The sequence below is a fragment of the Helianthus annuus genome, chromosome 11, assembly GCF_002127325.2.
Source record: "Helianthus annuus cultivar XRQ/B chromosome 11, HanXRQr2.0-SUNRISE, whole genome shotgun sequence".
Classification (NCBI taxonomy): Eukaryota; Viridiplantae; Streptophyta; class Magnoliopsida; order Asterales; family Asteraceae; genus Helianthus; species Helianthus annuus.
The window spans coordinates 68,352,324-68,370,097 of NC_035443.2; the positions used below are offsets into that span (position 1 = coordinate 68,352,324).

Here is a 17,774-nt window from a genome sequence, read left to right on the forward strand (position 1 = left end):
CGGGTCAGATACCAAGGACCCAAGCTTTAACCCGATTAAAAGAAAGGTGAAGTGGGCTGTAAGATTGACACATAGGATTGTGTTGATGTGGCTAGTCTAAATCTTTGCCAAGTGTCCATATGGGTTAGTTATTTATTAGAGGAGAGAGATACATCCGAAAAAAGAAAAGATTTTTCAATGACTAGGTTAATAGAAATAGAAATAGAAAATAAAAAAATTATAGACAAGGGTTGGTCTACCCTTGGAGGCAATTCAGGTCTCTTGATCTTCAATCTTCTTCCATGGCCGCCTCCACTTCTTCCTCCTCCACCTCCGATCTATCTTCATCCTCCTCCGATCGAGACCGTCGTTCACGCCGCCGTAAAGACAAACACAAAAAAGACTCTCTTAAGATCTCTAAGAAAAGCCGTTCGCACACCAAACGTCGTCGTAGGCGCAGTCCTTCATCTTCCTCTTCCGATGACTACAGGTATCCTTAAATAATATCCTCATCTTTTAAATAAATCAATAAATTGATTCTATTGAGGTTTTTTTTTTGATGTATTGCTATTCTACTATGGATCTGGATGTGAAAATTTTGTTCTGTTATGTTGTAATAGGTTGCTTAGCTTTTATTGAGGCCTGATTATTCTTTGCAGCTCTTTTTTATATGCTTATTTGATGATATAAGAAACTATGTTATGCATTTAAGTATGTCTGGCTTGCCTTTGTCTCACTGTTTTAGGATGTAATAGTTATTTTGTTATGCATAGATTCTTTGTAGTAGAGTTAAATGCCATTTTAGTCCCTGTGGTTTGGGCATTTTGCCAGTTTAGTTCAAAGGTTTGAAACTTTGCCATTTTAGTCCAAATAGTTGTTTCAAACGTTGCTGTTTTAGTCCATTAGGTTAACTCCATCCTTTTTTTTCTGTTAACTAGAAGGGCAATTTGGTCATTTTATATGTAATTCTGTTAACTAGAATGACAATTCGGCCATATAAAATGACCGAGTTGCCCTTGTAGTTAACAAAAAAATGGATGGAGTTAACCCAGTGGACAAAAATGGTAACGTTTGAAACTATTTGGACTTAAATGGCAACGTTTCAAACCTTTGGACTAAACTGGCAAAATGACCCAAATCACATGGACTAAAATGGCATTTAACTCTTTGTAGTAATATGTATGGAGTGTATGGCTAGTCTAACTAACACATGTTAGACCATCTGTAACCGAAACACTCTAGAAACCTTCCCACAAGCTTTTTTTTCTCAAAACCTTACAAAAACGTTAAAAAAAACTCACCCTAACACGCGGTCATAAAAAATGTCCTGTGGATGTGGCCGCGCAATGGGCTGTTTGTGATACAGGTGTCTTTCACTATTTGTGGGGTGTAAAACTTCGTAAGGAATTTTTACTTAAAATCTGCTTTAATTATGTGGTATCTGCATGTTACAGTTCATCTGGCAGTGAAGATAGATCAGGCAGTCGCTCAAGGAAGCATAAACACGAACATAGACACAAAAAGGTCAATTTTTGAATTACTTGAACCAGTTATGGTCAACCAATGTGTCTGTCATTTTGTTTGATGCCTTCATTTTTTTCGCAGAAGGATAAAGACAAGGGGAAGGCTAAACATCACAGCAAACGCGATAAGCGTAAAGTAAAGGAGGTAGGTCATTGTTTCAGTGTTGCGTTTCTTTGACCGTTTGTTCCATTGTGCTGCAAAATTGAATATGCTTACTAATGATTTATAAAGTAAACTTGGAAATATTAAAATGGTGATATATAAGGTGCTTATAATACTTTGTGCCTTTTTTCATGAATTGGCTCTTTGAAATGGAGCTGGGGTCTGTGACATGATGAATGAATGTCTGGATATTGTTTGGTCCTGGCAATGGGAGCATTAATAGAACCAGAAGGATGGTAGCAGCAGCCCTGTTCAACTCTCTAAGGCAAGTTGTTTAACTTTGATTTTAATTTGCAAGGGATGATGGTGAACCTGCACGTTTCATTGATTTACCATCAATGGGGCAGGCTGGAAATATGGGTCAGAACAGGTTAGATCAGTTGGGCTGACGGAGGTGTACAAAAAAACTGGTTTTAGAACCGAAACCGGAAAAAAAACCGAAACCGGTTTTTTTTAACCGGTTTTTTTATAGCCGGTATTTTTTTAACCGGTTTTTTTTAACCGCCGGTTTTTATACTGGTTACTATTCTTGACTTCAAAAACCGGTTATTAACCGAACCGGTTATTAAAAAACCGGTTAAAACCGGTAAAAAGACCGTTTTTTTTTGGGAAAAACCGGTTAAAAACCGGTCCCAACCGGTTATACCGGTTATTGTTTTGGACCTCAAAAACCGGTTAGTAACCGGAACCGGTTATAAAAAAAACCGGTTTTTATTTTGGGTGAAAAAACCGGTTTTTTTTTTTAAACCGGTTTTTTTAATAACCGATTAACCGATTTGTACACCTTTACCAATCAATCACCTTTAGTTGTTTTTTTATTTTTTATAATTATTTAATTGTATTAAATGAGTATGAAATTTTACTGCTAAAAAATAATCTATGTTTTTCTGTAATATTAGCATATTTTTAAAGGAATTTAGTAGCATACTGTAAGAAATTATAATACGCTTTCAGCTAACATTCGGCAGATGACATAGAATAGCAACTTGCTTTTATTCCTGTCCACATATTGTAACTGTACTAATTTTCGTTCAGATATAGTTATTAAAGTTTGAACTTATGTGCTATGGTGGTAATGGTAATGGATTAGCGAAAATAAGTTATATGAATGTATGGCAAGTTTAATGCTTGGAGTCATGTACGTTGTATGATATTTTTACTTTTATTAATTTGTATTATTATTAAACGAATTAAAACACACGCACTAAACTCTTGAACACACTCATTAAACAGATAAACACACATACACCTCCTCAGCAGCATCCTTCCTTCCATTGCCACGACACCGTTATCGCTCACCCTCTTTTGCTCGAACCTTTTGGACCTCAAACCTTTTTATTTCTTTGTTACTTTGTTTGAATCGGTTTCTTTAGAGTTCTGATTTATGGTTTTGGCTTGTGATTTAATAGTTTTATTAAAAATTTTATTTGTGTTTGAGACCTTGATGTTTTAGAGTTAAATCTTACTTATTCTTCATATATGTATTAAAATAGATCGCATCAGATTTGAATCAGGTAGTTTCTTTGAGTTTAGTTTAGGTTTTGTTAATCATGAATCGTATTCGAGTTCAATGTAATCATTTTTTTTGAATCCTGAATAATTTTTTATTTTACTTTGTTTTAGTTCTCCTTTAAACTTGATTCTTGTTTCTTTTTTAATCTTGAGTCAGAACAATTGCATAAAATATGAGGAACATTGAAGAACATCTATGACTCTATTTATATTTGTATAAAGGTAACCTTCAGATAAAAATGTCAACTACTTCAAATATAAAAAAATAAGAGTTTCCTTTTTTTAAAAACATAAAACTGATTATGAATCAAACAAAAGAATTACAAAAAACATAAAACTGATTATAAATCAAACAAAACAATTACAATGTGAGATTATAAATATGATTTGTGAAGGTAAAAGAGAAGTATTGAGACACTTTGCATGATACAATCTGCAAGTATATTATACAGACAAATTTCAAAACTTTAACTATGGCAAACCCAATATATTTAACACTCCCCTCAAGCTGGAGAGAGTATTTAATACGCTCTAAGCTCCTTACATATATATTCAACTCAATGACCTATAAATAGATTTTGTAATTATGCATGTTTGATCGTTAGACTTGCTAGTTGCAAACTTAGTCAAAATGATCTCATGAAGAAGCTTTACATTGAATCACTGACGAAGTGAGATTCAATTTCTAATGTGTTTTGTTCTCTCATGGAAGACTAGAGCAACTGTATTGTAACATACGAGTTGTGTTTTAAAACACGCTAGGTTTACCGAGGTGATATGGTCTCTAGTGTCGAGGCAAGAGGCGAAAGCGCACACAACACGAGGCGCACTTCTTTTTTAAAAGAAATAGTTTTTTTAATAAAACTATCTTTCATACATAAAACGCATTAATATACATCTAACAACTAAAACACTTAACAAACATATTGCAAGTAGTAGTGTTGTACGAAGCAAGCAAAACAACCCAACATAAACATAACTTAGTAACTGCCTAACAACTTACCTTAATCTAGTAGAACTAACAAAAGAAGCCGGAAATAAAGTTTAAACTTAGAAGCAGGTTGTCAACAAAATTCAGAAATAAAGCAATATGTGTGAGGACAAGTAGGTGATCATTATGATTACGTATTATATTGCCCTAGCGCCTAGCGGAATAGTAGGTGATTGTTAAATTTTGAACATGTAGTTTTTGAAATTTCAAGATGAATATTTAATGTAATTTACTACTCAATTTCAGTTTATTTTTAACTTCAATATACCTCAACTCTCTAAAATTAAGGTTTTATAAGTCTGTTGATATTTCATTAGTCTCTCTAGTGTAAAAACTAACAACTGCTAAAACGAGAGGCGGTAAGTGGAACTCTAAAATGGCTAAACACTAGTTGCAGTATGTTGAGCAGATATTTAGATAGGTATTTTAATCAATCGTTGCTATTTGCGTTATGTGGGATGGATGGACTCGGTGGAATTTGCACCTTTATCGAAAGCATGAACATATTAGGTGGTGCTGACTGAGTAGGATGCCTGTTATGAGGTGTTGTAGGTTGATCATGTTTCTTTCAACACTTACCCTTAACAAGACATTAAGACCACATCTTTGAGTCAGTCATGAATTTCGCAAAACTTCTGCATAAGTGCTCGGATTATTCGCAATAAAACCTCATACTTCCATCTTGTTTCATTAGTGGCTCAAAAGGTCAGAACAATTATATGATGGTAGGATGATCAATGGACTGCCACAACAAATCGGATAGCTGGGTGGACTTTTTATGGCTCGATTCACCTATATCTGTTGCACCTAGGGTCAAGTGATTGATCTGACCTGTTCTTTGTACCACATTCACATTCTGGTCAAGGCTGGCCATGAGAAATAATTTGCAATCGGTGATTATACAAGGCTAAGAGGGATTGATAACGCTTGCCATGTGTAGTATAATACAAAATATGAACCGTGAATGAAGGTCTGAAGATTACATGTATGTTTGTTGGCAACATAGCTGGAAAACGTTGCACGCTGATCTATTGCCCAAGAAATTATATTGACGATTTGAGATACTGTACTATCTACAACTATATAGACAGAATACGTGATTCCAGCCCTAATGAGCTAAGCACATAGACCTAACCTTAACTACGGCTAGTATATTCTGACATGATTTAAGAACTTATTCTTCATGATAGTTCATTTAAAAGTTTTAAGAGCTGAAAAGAGATATTTGTTTTAACATCAGAGAACCTTTTGTTTTTTAAACAAGTTTTTTTAAAATAATGATGATGAGATTCTGTTAATTTTCTTCTCACCACACCAACAAGAAGCTGCTTGGACGTCGTTAGTGTGCCATGCCATCAAGAAAGTTGGTTTCTAGGTCATTGTTTGACTTATACGTTGTTTGAAATGTTAATGACCATATTAAATAAAAAACAAAGTACAATGATCATTTCAGTAAAGGTAAAAGTAGGGTGCTGTTGTTCTAAGGCATTTGCCTTTTAATATAAAACCCAAATTGACCCATTTGTTGGTAAATGACTAGGAATTGCTACGTCTAAGATGGTCAGGTCGTATGGGTCCAAAACTCCTTATGCATTTGTATGCGTGTATATGTTCGATTTTAGAGGCATGTAATCACATTGTTTTGTTATACAATAAATTGTTGTAAAAATGAATAAAAGTTTTAATCGACATTTAGTATATTGGCTATAGCCTATACGAACATCAAAAGAAAAGGCAAAAATAATATGGACCAGCCCCCGACCCATAGCTGACCAACTTGCTGGGTATTATATCAGGAACATAAGGCTAAAGAAACGAATACACAAACAAATGAGTTCTGTTATATTAATATGAATCATTCATTTGTTACAGTTTCTGGGTCGTGACAAAGACGACGGCGTCCAGCGCAGTGTAGTATCTGGCAAAAAGGTGAGTCTCTTCCATTACCAAGTCTCGGGATATTAAAACTTGAAACAGCTGCACTTCACATTGCTTTTTCTTGGTGTTTTAATTCGTAGATCTTATTAAAAGTTGACAAGACAAAGGAAGATAAGAAGGCAGAAAACAATCGGAACCAGCTTCTGAAGTTTTTAAATGCTAGCTATGATTGATTTTATGGCGAATCAATCTTGACTAGTTGTATCCATGAAAGATTTTGATCGGCCTGTTTAACGTACATTGTTCTTCATTTTTTGGGTCGGTGAAACTGTATGTTTTATCATTGGTGGTTTTTCAGATTTCAAAGTTCTCACAGGATGGTTGATGTTTTTTGAATGGGATTTTGTGGGTATGTACTTGCAAACTGAGTTCGGAACACAAGTTTGAACTGAACCCGGTTTGCTTATCTTCTCTGTTGTACGTTTGTTCGTGAGAAACTTTTTGACGTTTCTTTTATTTGCTCAATATGTCGTATTTGCTAAATCAAACTTAAATATAAGAAGTTTTAGTGTTTTTCGATTGCTTGTATTATGGCATGTATGAATTGAAATGTCTGTTTATGCATATATTCAGTGATAACATGCTAGATGATGAAAATGCACAAATTTTTTCATCAATGTTCTACTCCCATTCACACTATGTGCCAAACACACATTGCATATGTTCAAGGCGAAGATTTTCTTATGAGCATTGTCTCCTATGGATAGAAGAACGTTGTGAGATTTGCCTAAGGTGACGGGCGTTATTAACTTCAGAGTTCGAATACTTTACCTTGTATCAAATTTAACTGAATTAATAAACCAACTTCTTATCATTTGACAAAGAAACATTTTAATTAAATTATTTGGCTTGGAAATGATGCTGGTGTTTAAAAATTAAAATTGTAAAAGCAAAAACCATTGGGCTTAATTTTGGAATTAAATGAAACCAACTTGTGTGTGAGAGTGTGAGACAATTATCCGGCCTTTTCATATATGACGTGAATCCATGTTTGTAAAAATGTCGGCTAGTCTTTGATTTTTTATTTTTTTTGAATAGCCAACCGAAACTTTCATTTAGTCGCCGATTAATCACTAATCGGAGGTTTACCGATTAATGTCTGATTAATCACTAGGCGGTTAATGGCGGTCCTATTCTAGCCAGGTTTAGGCCAGGTTCCGGCCAAATTTTGACCAAACCTTATAATTTCCCGTTAATTACTTAAAAAATGGGTCAATGGGTGGTTAAAACATGTATACTCTAAAAAACTACATATAAAAATGCGTGTTTATATATAACTAAAAATTACATCTAAAAATCCCGATCCGATTATTTCCGATCAGTCCCTATTAATCCCGATTAATCATAGTCGGTACCCTACCGCCCGACTAGCGCCTAGCGATCCTTACAACACTACTTGAATCTTGTTAAGAGTCACTCGGAAAAGTAACTTGAAATCGACACTGGTAGAAAATTAGGGTTATATGAAAAACAGTTAATGATTTTTATATGCTTGTTATTTAGAAAAAAAATGTTTTACTTAAAACCCTAACTTATAAATTATACATGTTTTAAATTAGAATACTTGAAGGTGTTGTTCCAATCTTTGTAGTTTGTAGATGAAGATGAAATTTGTTTTTCTTCTGGTGTTATTGATTAGTCTCCTTGTCGTTATGCTCTAATGATGTATACACAAGAAAAGTTTTTGCGAAGACAAGAATTCAAATTACATAGTTTAACTCCCTATTCATGGCATGGTATGATGTGTTGATTACCAAATTACAAAACTTCAAAACTGATTCAAGTCCTAGTGTGGTATTTACGTTGAAGCAAAAATAACAAGGTAATGTTCTCATAAATGAAACACACCGAGCCACTTGAGTTGACCCATGGTCATGTCTGTGATTTGAAGTTAGTTCTAATTCTATTTAGGGTCCTTGTGTGATTAATCATTTTCTTCCAACTTTAACGATGTATATCATCTATAAAGTCGTGTCGGGTAACGGATTGAATTGTTCAACTAAAATATAACCTACTTTTATTTTTGTCAAAACATTAACCTTAACCTTAATCTGCACACACTACTTAAATCATGTCACCCAAACACCACCCAATTTAATCAATTTATTTATAGGCGTCAAAAGGGTTGATGGATAATAATTGAGTGGTTGGTGGGTTGTAAAAAATGGGTTTGACATATCAGAAAGAGGTTAGTGGGTCAACTCATTTAATTAAACTAGCTGGTAGACTGCTGACTTTTTAACATGGTTGTAAAAATCCCGATTAGTCTCCAATTAGTCACCGATTAATCACTAATCACAGGTTCACCGATTAATGGCCGATTAATTGCTAGGCGGTCAATGACAGTCCTATTCTGACCAAATTTTGGCGAGACGTCAGCCAAATTTCGACTAAACCTTAAAAATTCTTCTAGTTACTTAAAAAAATGGGTTAAAACATGTCTACTTTAGAAAACTACATATAAAAATGTGTGTGTGTATATATAAAACTAAAAATTACATATAAAAATCTCGATCTGATTAATCTCTATTAATCGCTAGTCAGTAACCCATCGCCCGACTAACACCTAGCGATTCTTACAACACTACTTTTTAAATTATATGGGTTAAACATCTCAATTTGAACAATTTGAACAAGAACAATTTAATTAAGTAGGTCAATTCGAAAACAAAGCGTTTATAAGACAGGTTAGATATAAATACGGGCAATAAAATGAAAACAAAAACAAATGGTATATTTATTGTGAAAATAAAGAAATGTCATCCAATAACATTGAAGAACAGCTCCATTAAGAGGGAGAAGCCTTAAGCAGAAGGGATGATCACAAAGAATATTGATTTAAGCACAAATAAAATCCTGGAAACATGATTTCAATTTGATCCCCAAGAAGAACTTATGTGCTTAGGTTTCTTTATTCAGAATACTAAACTAGTACATAACAGGATACCTAAAGGCTGATGACGGCTGATGAGAGGTGGATGTTGTGTACCCTAATTCATGATATGCTTTGTCTTTGTGTTTATAAAGAGATAATGTTACATTATGGGTCCTAAATATAATCATTACTTCACAAGCGTGCCCTTATAGAGTGAGAAACTTGCATAAAAGGTCCCTATGTTATTGAGCATTCCATAAAGCTAAACTAGCATAAAAGGTCCCTATGTTATTGAGCATTCCATAAAGCTCATCATCATACTTATACTAAATCCCACCAATAGCAAAGTTAAGGTAGGGTTTGAGTATTCCATAAAGCTAAACTAGTAAAATACTCATGTGCTACACTGTGGGAATTTTGTCGGTATTAGTAGGTTTCATTATGGTACCGACACTTGGTATAATAATGAAATGAAAAGTCTAAATTATTTCCAAAATACATGTCATAGATGAAAAATTAAAATTCCCTAGAGTGCGATGAGAATTTGATCGATATCAGTTCATTTCATTACAATAACGATAATATATACCTTTTAACTCCAAGTTTTTAATTACTTGTTAGTAACTCACATTCGTTAGATTTGAAAAGAAAAACTAAATACACAACTTTTTTACTGAAGAGGTTTACCTAACTCCTAAGTACATACAACTTTTGCTGAAAAGGTTTACGTGACTCCTAAGGCCATGGGGTATGGGGCTTGGGTTGGGGTAAAACGCCCAAGCCACCATCCTAGGTGGGCTTGGGTTGGGGCGTGGCCCTTGTGGCTTGGCTTTCAAGCCGGGCGTGGGGCGGTATGGCCATGCTAGGTGGCTGCCTCCTATTCGCTCACCAGCCACGTCATAGCGGGGTTTCAAATTTTGAATTTAAAATTCAAACGGTTGGGGGAAAAGCAAACCGCCACCCGGTCACCCAACAACCCCTATATATTGTAACCCCCAACCCACTGGTCCCCCCATCCCACGAACCCAACCGGCTGCCCAACACTGGTCCCCCCATCCCACGAACCCAACCCCTCCGGCTAACCCGCTATGACATCCTGGACCCATGAAGAAGAAATGGCTCTCGTGACAAGCGTCGTTGACGCTATGAAGGGACGGCCACCGGGCCAAACAAAATATTGGGTGGAAGCATTCGCAGCCTACCGACATAACGTCGGTAACGACCGCCACAACCTCAACGCGTGCCAACATAAATGGCGCGAGCTACGGCCCAAGCTCGAGCGTTTCAAGGCTTACTACGAAGCCGTTCCGAGCGGCGAGTTGAGCCACGAGGACCGGGTGGCGGTGGCGAACATAGAGTTTCGAGGCAAGGAGCGAAAGGCGTTCGACAAGATCGACCTTTTTGAAATTTATTTAACGCTCTAGGTTTGTTATTTTGTAATTTTTAGAAATTATGTAATTTTTAGGATTATGTAATTTTAAATTTTAATGAAGTTGTAGGTTTTTTTTTATAAATGTTGTGTGATTTTTTATAAATTTTTTGTAATTTTTTTTTAATATTCTGCCACCGGTGCACCCAACCCAAGCCCAACCCACGCCCCACCATATCCCGCGGACACGTAACCAGGCGGTGGGGGGGGGGGCTCTCATTCCACGTGTCAACAAATGCCCCAACCCAAGCCCAACTAGAGGTGTACAAATCGGTTTTTTTTCAAAAACCGGTTTCGGTTTTTTCACCCAAAATAAAAACCGGTTTTTTTTTTTATAACCGGTTCCGGTTACTAACCGGTTTTTGGGGTCCAAAACAATAACCGGTATAGCCGGTTGGGACCGATTTTTAACCGGTTTTTCCCAATAAAACTGGTTTTTTACCGGTTTTTTAATAACCGTTTTTTTAAGTCAAGAATAGTAACCGGTATAAAAACCGGCGTTAAAAAATAAACCGGTTATAAAAAAAACCGGTTTCGGTATTTTTTTCGGTTTCGGTTTTAAAACGAGTTTTTTTTACACCTTACCCAAACCCCACCATACCCCATGGTCTAAACACATAAGTTGTAATAAATTGATCTCTATATTTTTAATCATAGACAAATTATATGTTGATGTGCTTGTTAATTAAATTATGTTAACAAAATAAATATGATATCGAAGGATTTTATTTAAAACTGCTGGCTTTTTTTAACTATCATCGGCCCACAATTTCAAATTTGAATTTGGACTAGGGATGAGCTCGGTATTGACCGGTATCGAACCAGTACCGGAACCGAAAGTACCGGTACTAAAAATCTTTAAAAGTAGGTATCGGTACCGGTACCGAATATATCTAGTTCGGTACGGTTCGGTACCGATACGGTACCGGTATTTGAGGGTAAAAACTGGCAAATACCGGTACTGAACCGGTACCATACCGAATCGGTACCGAAAATGTGGGTTGTATTTATAGTGTAAAATTAGAATTTAAAAAAAAAGGTAAGGTTTTTTAAATTTTAAAAGTTAACCATTGGGGTTAAACGACTAACATCCACGTCCATTAACCACGTGCCACGTCGACGCCAAAAACTCTTCCACGCCGGTGGAGATTCACTCGCCTAATCAATAACGCTGTGGTAAACGTTGTGGACGGGATGGTGTGAACGATGTCGAGCAGCAACAAAGTCATTTTTGAATGCCCACACCGTGTGGTCTTAGAAGTATCCTTTGTATAAAACCGAAAAAAAATACACTACGAATATGAACTTGAGCCGTAGCCCGTGCTACGGCTAACATTACATTAGTTCCGCCCCTGAGTTCGGCTTCGTGATTTTGGATTATCTTGTTGTTGTTTTTACAATGGTGTAACAAATAATGTTTTGGACAATTTTTAAAACATTATGGGACCATCTTTATTAAGATCCATAAGGAATCAAACAACTAAATTATGTTGTGTTTAAGTTTAAAACTTTAAACGTGATTTTTTAAATTAGGTTATATGTTAGAAAATTAAATATTGCATCGTCCATGAAGATATTATGGGTACCAACCTCTGTCACCGTCACATTTGTATTTCCGCTGCGATGTTTTTGAGGTGTGAGAGATGATGGCCTGTTTTTTGGCATGACAACTCCGGTTGCAGCCGTGTCAAGGCTTAGTGCCTGAGTCATACTTTGCTAGCTACGACATTGAGGAAGTGATTGTTTTCATTTTCTTTTTCTTTCTTTTGTTTTATGAACATATGTGAGGTGGGTGTGTTGGTGGCGGAATAGTTTGCTGATGGTAGTGACGTGGTTCTGTTGACGGTGGTGTTTATGGCTGCTACAATTGTGGTGGTGGTGGTTGTGATAATCACTGACAAACAACATTGATAAGTCAAATTGTGTTTACTTTTAGTATAATAACATATATAAAGTGGAGGATTAGGATCAAATACAAAATACAAAGATCTTAATTGTAAGAAGGGTACAAAGACTTCTAAAAAAATCTACTAAAAAAAATCTTAAACATCCATCACCACCCAAAAACCTAAACCCCCCACCCATCCCATCCCCTCCCCCATCACCCACCCAAAAAAAAAAAAGAAAAAAAAACAATTTTTTATTTTTTATTTTTTGTCGAGGGGGTGGGGGGTAGGAGTTTAGGTTTTTGGGTGGTGGTGGGTTTTTAGTTTTTTTTTTTAGATTTTTGGGGGGTGGGGGTTAGGTTTTTTTAGGTTTGGGGGGGGGGGGGGGTTGGGGTTTTTTTTTGGTCAGGTATAGTTTTTTTTTTTTTTTTTTTTTTTTTTTTTTGCGGGAGGGGGGGGGTTAGGTTTTTGGGTCGGGGGGGGGGGGTAGGTTTTTGGGTGGTGGTGGGGGTTTAGGTTTTGGGTGGTGATGTACTGGGTTTAATTTTTTGTTATTGGACACTTGTTGCTCTATAAATCTTTCTTACACTTCTTACAATTAGAAATCTTTGTTTTTTTTTGCCGAGGGGGTGGGTGTTTAGTTTTTTTTTAGGTTTTTCGGGGGTGGGGGTGGGGGGGGGTGGGGGTTAGGTATTTTTAGGTTTTTGGAGGGTGGGGGGTGAGGAGGGTAGGTTTTTTTTAGGGGGGGTTGGGTTTTTTGAGGTTTTTTTTGGTGAGGTATAGTTTTGTTTTTTTTTTTTTTTTCTTGAGGGGTGGGGTGAGGGTGGGTGTTTAGGTTTTGGGTGGTGATATAATAGGTTTAATTTTTGGTTATTGGACACTCGTCTGTAGAATAACTTCACTCATAAACTGGATGGTTTGATTACTTCTACAGCTTTCTTTCACTTTCTAAGACTCTTTTTATCTATCATACAATTTGAATAAATGATGATTTGTACAATTCAGTAAAAAGTTAAAGTTCTAGCGGTTTCTTTAAATACAACACACGAGTTTAGTCACTTTGAAAACCTTTTAGCCTCACGGGCTCACGCTAGACTTTTATTCGCTTTTTGATTACTTAACAACTTCAAAAATTTAAGTGATATCAACATAAATTAGCTAATGTGAATTTTATCCATTATTCGAACGTAGCCTTATATCAAGTAGTATTCTTGTAAGTAAAACCTAGGCCCCTTGATTCTAGAGTGAAAGTTTAACTTGAAAGTAGTTCTAATTCTAGTTAAAATTAACACAAATTAGAGATGTGATCAAATTGTTAACCAATAACCAATGTAGTAAATAATGGTTATAAATTGTCTAAATGTAGTAAATTGCCCTGTACGTTGTCGCGGCATTTCGAAAAAAAATTATATCAAAACATAGATCAAATGAAAATGTACATAAAAATAAGCACGAATACATATTATATTTGACTAGAATCATTTTCGGAAAAAAAATTACATCAAAATATAGACCGGCCGAAAACGTACATAATAATAAGAGTAAGAAAATATTATATTTGAACCGGCTCATTTCCAGAAAAAATTTATGTCGAAACGTAAATCAACTTATATTTATACCCACGTGTATATAAAACAAACATGTGAAACTCAATTATAAAATTTTTAGAAAGTCAAGGGGTTGTAAGTATAAATGTTGAAAGTTGATGGAATAAAGTATAAAAAATACAAAATACAAAAAATAAGAAAAAAGGACAAAAAAAAAAAAAAAACCCTTAAAACACTATTTACCAAATTTGATAAGTGAACTGTAGATAATTTTACAAAGTTGTTTTGAAAACAAAGTTTTGTATGAAAGTGGTAAAACTCACTTTGATGAATTGATAAGTGTATTGTAGATAATATTTACTGTGAAAGTGGTAAAACTTACTTTGATGAAATTGGTAACAAACCTGTGAATGCGGGTTCAAATATTGCTAAATGAATTTGATATTTTGAAGTCAATTTGTTTAGGAATAGTAATGATTAAATTGTGTGTTAAGTTGGTCATAGGAGGATTGTAAGGCCATCCATAGTCATAAGGCTCTTTTGGGGGGCGTTATACGATATGTGGCATGCTATGTCATTAAGGGATTTTATGGGGAGTTATACAAGTTGAGGTCGTAGTCATAAAACCCCTTTGTTATCATTACTCAATTAATTTAATTTTCATTTTTTAAGTAATTTCTAAGTTTTATAAAATTAAAAATCATTGCATTAAATAAAAAACAATACATCAAAATAAAAAAAAAACGTTAAAGAAAAAAAATGTTACACCTAAAAAAATAAATTTATTCTTCGGCTTCATTTTCGTTCTCTCCTTCTTCCTCTTCGTTTTCTCCAGCATCCAAACCTACGTCTTCAAAGTTCCCGTCTTCGAATTCCTCAACCTCTTCTTACTCGGAATCTTCTTCGTCGTCACTGTTGTATCGAATTGGGCGAATCGCCCAAGCATGCTCAACTAAATCCGCCTTCAACGTGTTATGTATTTCCTTAGATCGCAATAGTTGAGCATTTGCGAGTCTCTCTTCCATTGTTGCTTGGGTTCCTTCGACTAAATCTTCCGGAATATAATTTTGACATATCGCTCTTCCATCATCCTCAATGATCATATTATGCAAAATGATGCAAGCATACATGGTCATTCGTATTCTATCCTTATGCCACATGCGACAAGGATTTCTGATAAAATGCCATCGTTGCTGTAGAACCCCAAAACACCTCTCGATATTCTTTCTCGAAGACTCTTGTAATTTTTTAAAATACTTTCTTTTCTCATCGAACGTTTCAGAAAACGTTTTAACAATAATCGAATACTCCGGGTATATACCATCGCCCAAATAGTAGCCATGCTCGTAGTCGTTCCCGTTCGCATGAAAACCTGCCTTTGGTATAGTTCCAGAAATGTAGCTCTCTAATAATGGTGAAGCCTCTAACGTATTAATATCGTTAAAACACCCGGCTACACCAAAGAAGGCCGACCAAACCCAAAGATCGTATGACGCAACAACTTGTAATACCAAAGTTGGCCCTTTTTGATCACCCGGTGTATGTTGACCTCGCCATGCGGTTAGACAATTATACCAACGCCATTGACGACAATCCAAGCTACCAATCATGCCGGGTATTCCATGCTTTTCTAGATGCACCTCACATATTTGTTGAAGGTCGTTCCAAGTGGGATTTCTCAAATAACGTTTTCCATATAACTGGCATATACCTAAAATATAATTTAATATATAAAAGTTTTACTAGTAAGCTACTAAAAAAATAAATATATAAAAGTAAATAAATAAAAGTCAATAAAAAATACCATAGCAAAAATGTTCCAAGCAATCTCGGGTTGTTTTCTCCGCCATCTTCAAGTACTCGTCGTTGATGTCGTACGTGTTTCCGTATGATAATATGCGTAATGCGGATGTGACCTTTTGAATTGAGGTGAAGCCTAAATATCCTCGCGCGTCCATTCTTTGCTTAAAGAAATCATACTTATTTTCCAAATCATTATTAATGCGCAAAAATAACATTTGGCTCATCCGAAAACGCCGTCTAAAAACATTGGGTCCGTGAACCAGTGTCGCATCAAAATAGTCTTTCATCAAACGCTCATTCGCGGCTTCACGGTCTCGCAAGATATAGGTGCGCCGCAAGATGGGTCGTTGAGGGGGACTAGGCCGAACGTGCTCAAATGCTTGTATCACAAAAGTACATGCACTCGTAACCGCTTCTTCCTCCTCCGCGTCTTCTTCGGGTGAAAAAAATCTTCGGTAAATATCAGTGAAGGAGTCTTCCGACGGGGAACCCATTTTTTTTAATACGGTAGGAGTAGCTTCAACACTTTTTAAAAAATATATAGAGAAGGAGAGAATAGTTGAGTATGAATTGTAAAGAAAATGGAAGAGTTGGGAGTTATTTATAGAGTGAAATTAAAAAAATTGATTTTTTTTTAATATTACGAACGTTGTTTAACAGTCAAATTTTCAAAATCCTTCACAATCGCGCCGCTATAATCCTCGCGCCCCACCTCAATTTGGCATTCATACCGGCCCTCGTTTTGGTGTTTGGGGCGTTTTGCCGGCGCCATCTTCGAACATAGCGCCCCACTACGAATCGACTAATGATTAAATAACCAAGTATAGAACTTTAAGGGTGACTCAAAGAGTCATTCTTAAAAGGTTACTAATATTTTATACAAGAACCAAAAACTATGGAGTTAGTAGATTAAACTTGATAGTGTGTTGCAAGTGTGAAAACCACGTTACATGAGTGACTAATGTCCCAAAGCTAGTTCTAGATGAGTTACAATTGTTATGTGCCTAGGGATTTCTAACAGTTTGAATCAGCCGGCATGGTCGTTTAAAAGCTACTTGAGATGGGATGACTAAAGTTCAAATCAAGATTATCTAAACGAGCTTGAACCTAAAATATGCTTGTTTAATAAGCAAGTTTAACCTTCAATTATCGAACTCGAATAAGCTTGCGATTTTAAACAAGTCCATTAATTATATACTTGTTTCAATATATATAAAAAACTAGTATTAAGGCCCTCGCGTTGCGGTGGGGGTGTAAAACTGTGACAAATAGCACTAATGTCATACCATCGCCAGCAACCACCAACATTAAAGTTAATGCGAATAAATTCGATCGAAACGTAAAATATAGAAAATAATAACTAAGTCCATTTAGGACCTGCGTGTTGTGGCGAACCTGTCAAGTGGGAAAAAATAAACGACGTAAAAATGTTGAACCACACACGCACGTTGCGGCATGTTAACTCACAAAATTTAGAACGAAGTGTAAAACGAAACGTAAAAACGTTGAACCACGCTCGCATGTTGCGCCATGTTAACTCGCAAAATCTAGAAGGAAGCGTAATACGAAACGTAAAAACGTTGAACCACACACGCACGTTGCACCATGTTAACTCGTAAAATCTTGAACAAAACATAAAACGAAAAATTTGCCACATATGAAAAGTGTAGGGGACCAAAGCTGAAAGTAAAATGTTGTGAGGTTAAATTGAAAAGATGTAAACTTTTGGACTAAAAGTAAAAATTCAAATAGTTCTGGATTAAAAATGTAATATCGACTTTTTTTTTTTTTTGAAAATCCCCCTAAGCATGGGGTACAACACCTCCATGCACCAATATGTTACTTATTTATATGATCTAAATTGTTATAAATAATATATGACAAGAAACAATCACATAACATATTATATATATTATGTATTGTTATATATTAAAGTTATTAGATATAGAGAGAGGAATGTGTAAAATGTTCCTTAACATGCAATGAATACGATATTAAATCACACATGTTATAAAAATCAAACCCTAATTACTCATGAACAAAATATAAAATCATGCATGTACAAAATCAGAAACCGTGCATGTACAAAATCAGAAATCACGCATGTTATAAAAATAAGAGTTAATTA

General features: G+C 35.5%; 2 protein-coding genes across 2 annotated transcripts; one reads left to right on the forward strand and one right to left on the reverse strand.

Moving 5' to 3' along the window:
• The first annotated feature begins 166 nt into the window (after nt 1-166).
• Nucleotides 167-6,625, forward strand: LOC110890521 (protein FAM133B). The gene is made up of 6 exons (XM_022138141.2): nt 167-469; nt 1,434-1,503; nt 1,585-1,647; nt 1,889-1,930; nt 6,041-6,097; nt 6,187-6,625. The coding sequence occupies exons 1-6, from the start codon at nt 282-284 to the stop codon at nt 6,277-6,279; spliced, it is 513 nt and encodes a 170-aa protein (XP_021993833.1). The 5' UTR covers nt 167-281; the 3' UTR covers nt 6,280-6,625.
• An 8,105-nt stretch (nt 6,626-14,730) lies between these two features.
• On the reverse strand, nt 14,731-16,140 carry LOC110888421. Its single transcript, XM_022135947.1, has 3 exons — nt 16,044-16,140; nt 15,101-15,296; nt 14,731-15,016 (listed from the first exon to the last, which is right to left on the reverse strand). The coding sequence occupies exons 1-3, from the start codon at nt 16,138-16,140 to the stop codon at nt 14,731-14,733; spliced, it is 579 nt and encodes a 192-aa protein (XP_021991639.1).
• Nucleotides 16,141-17,774: the final 1,634 nt, after the last annotated feature.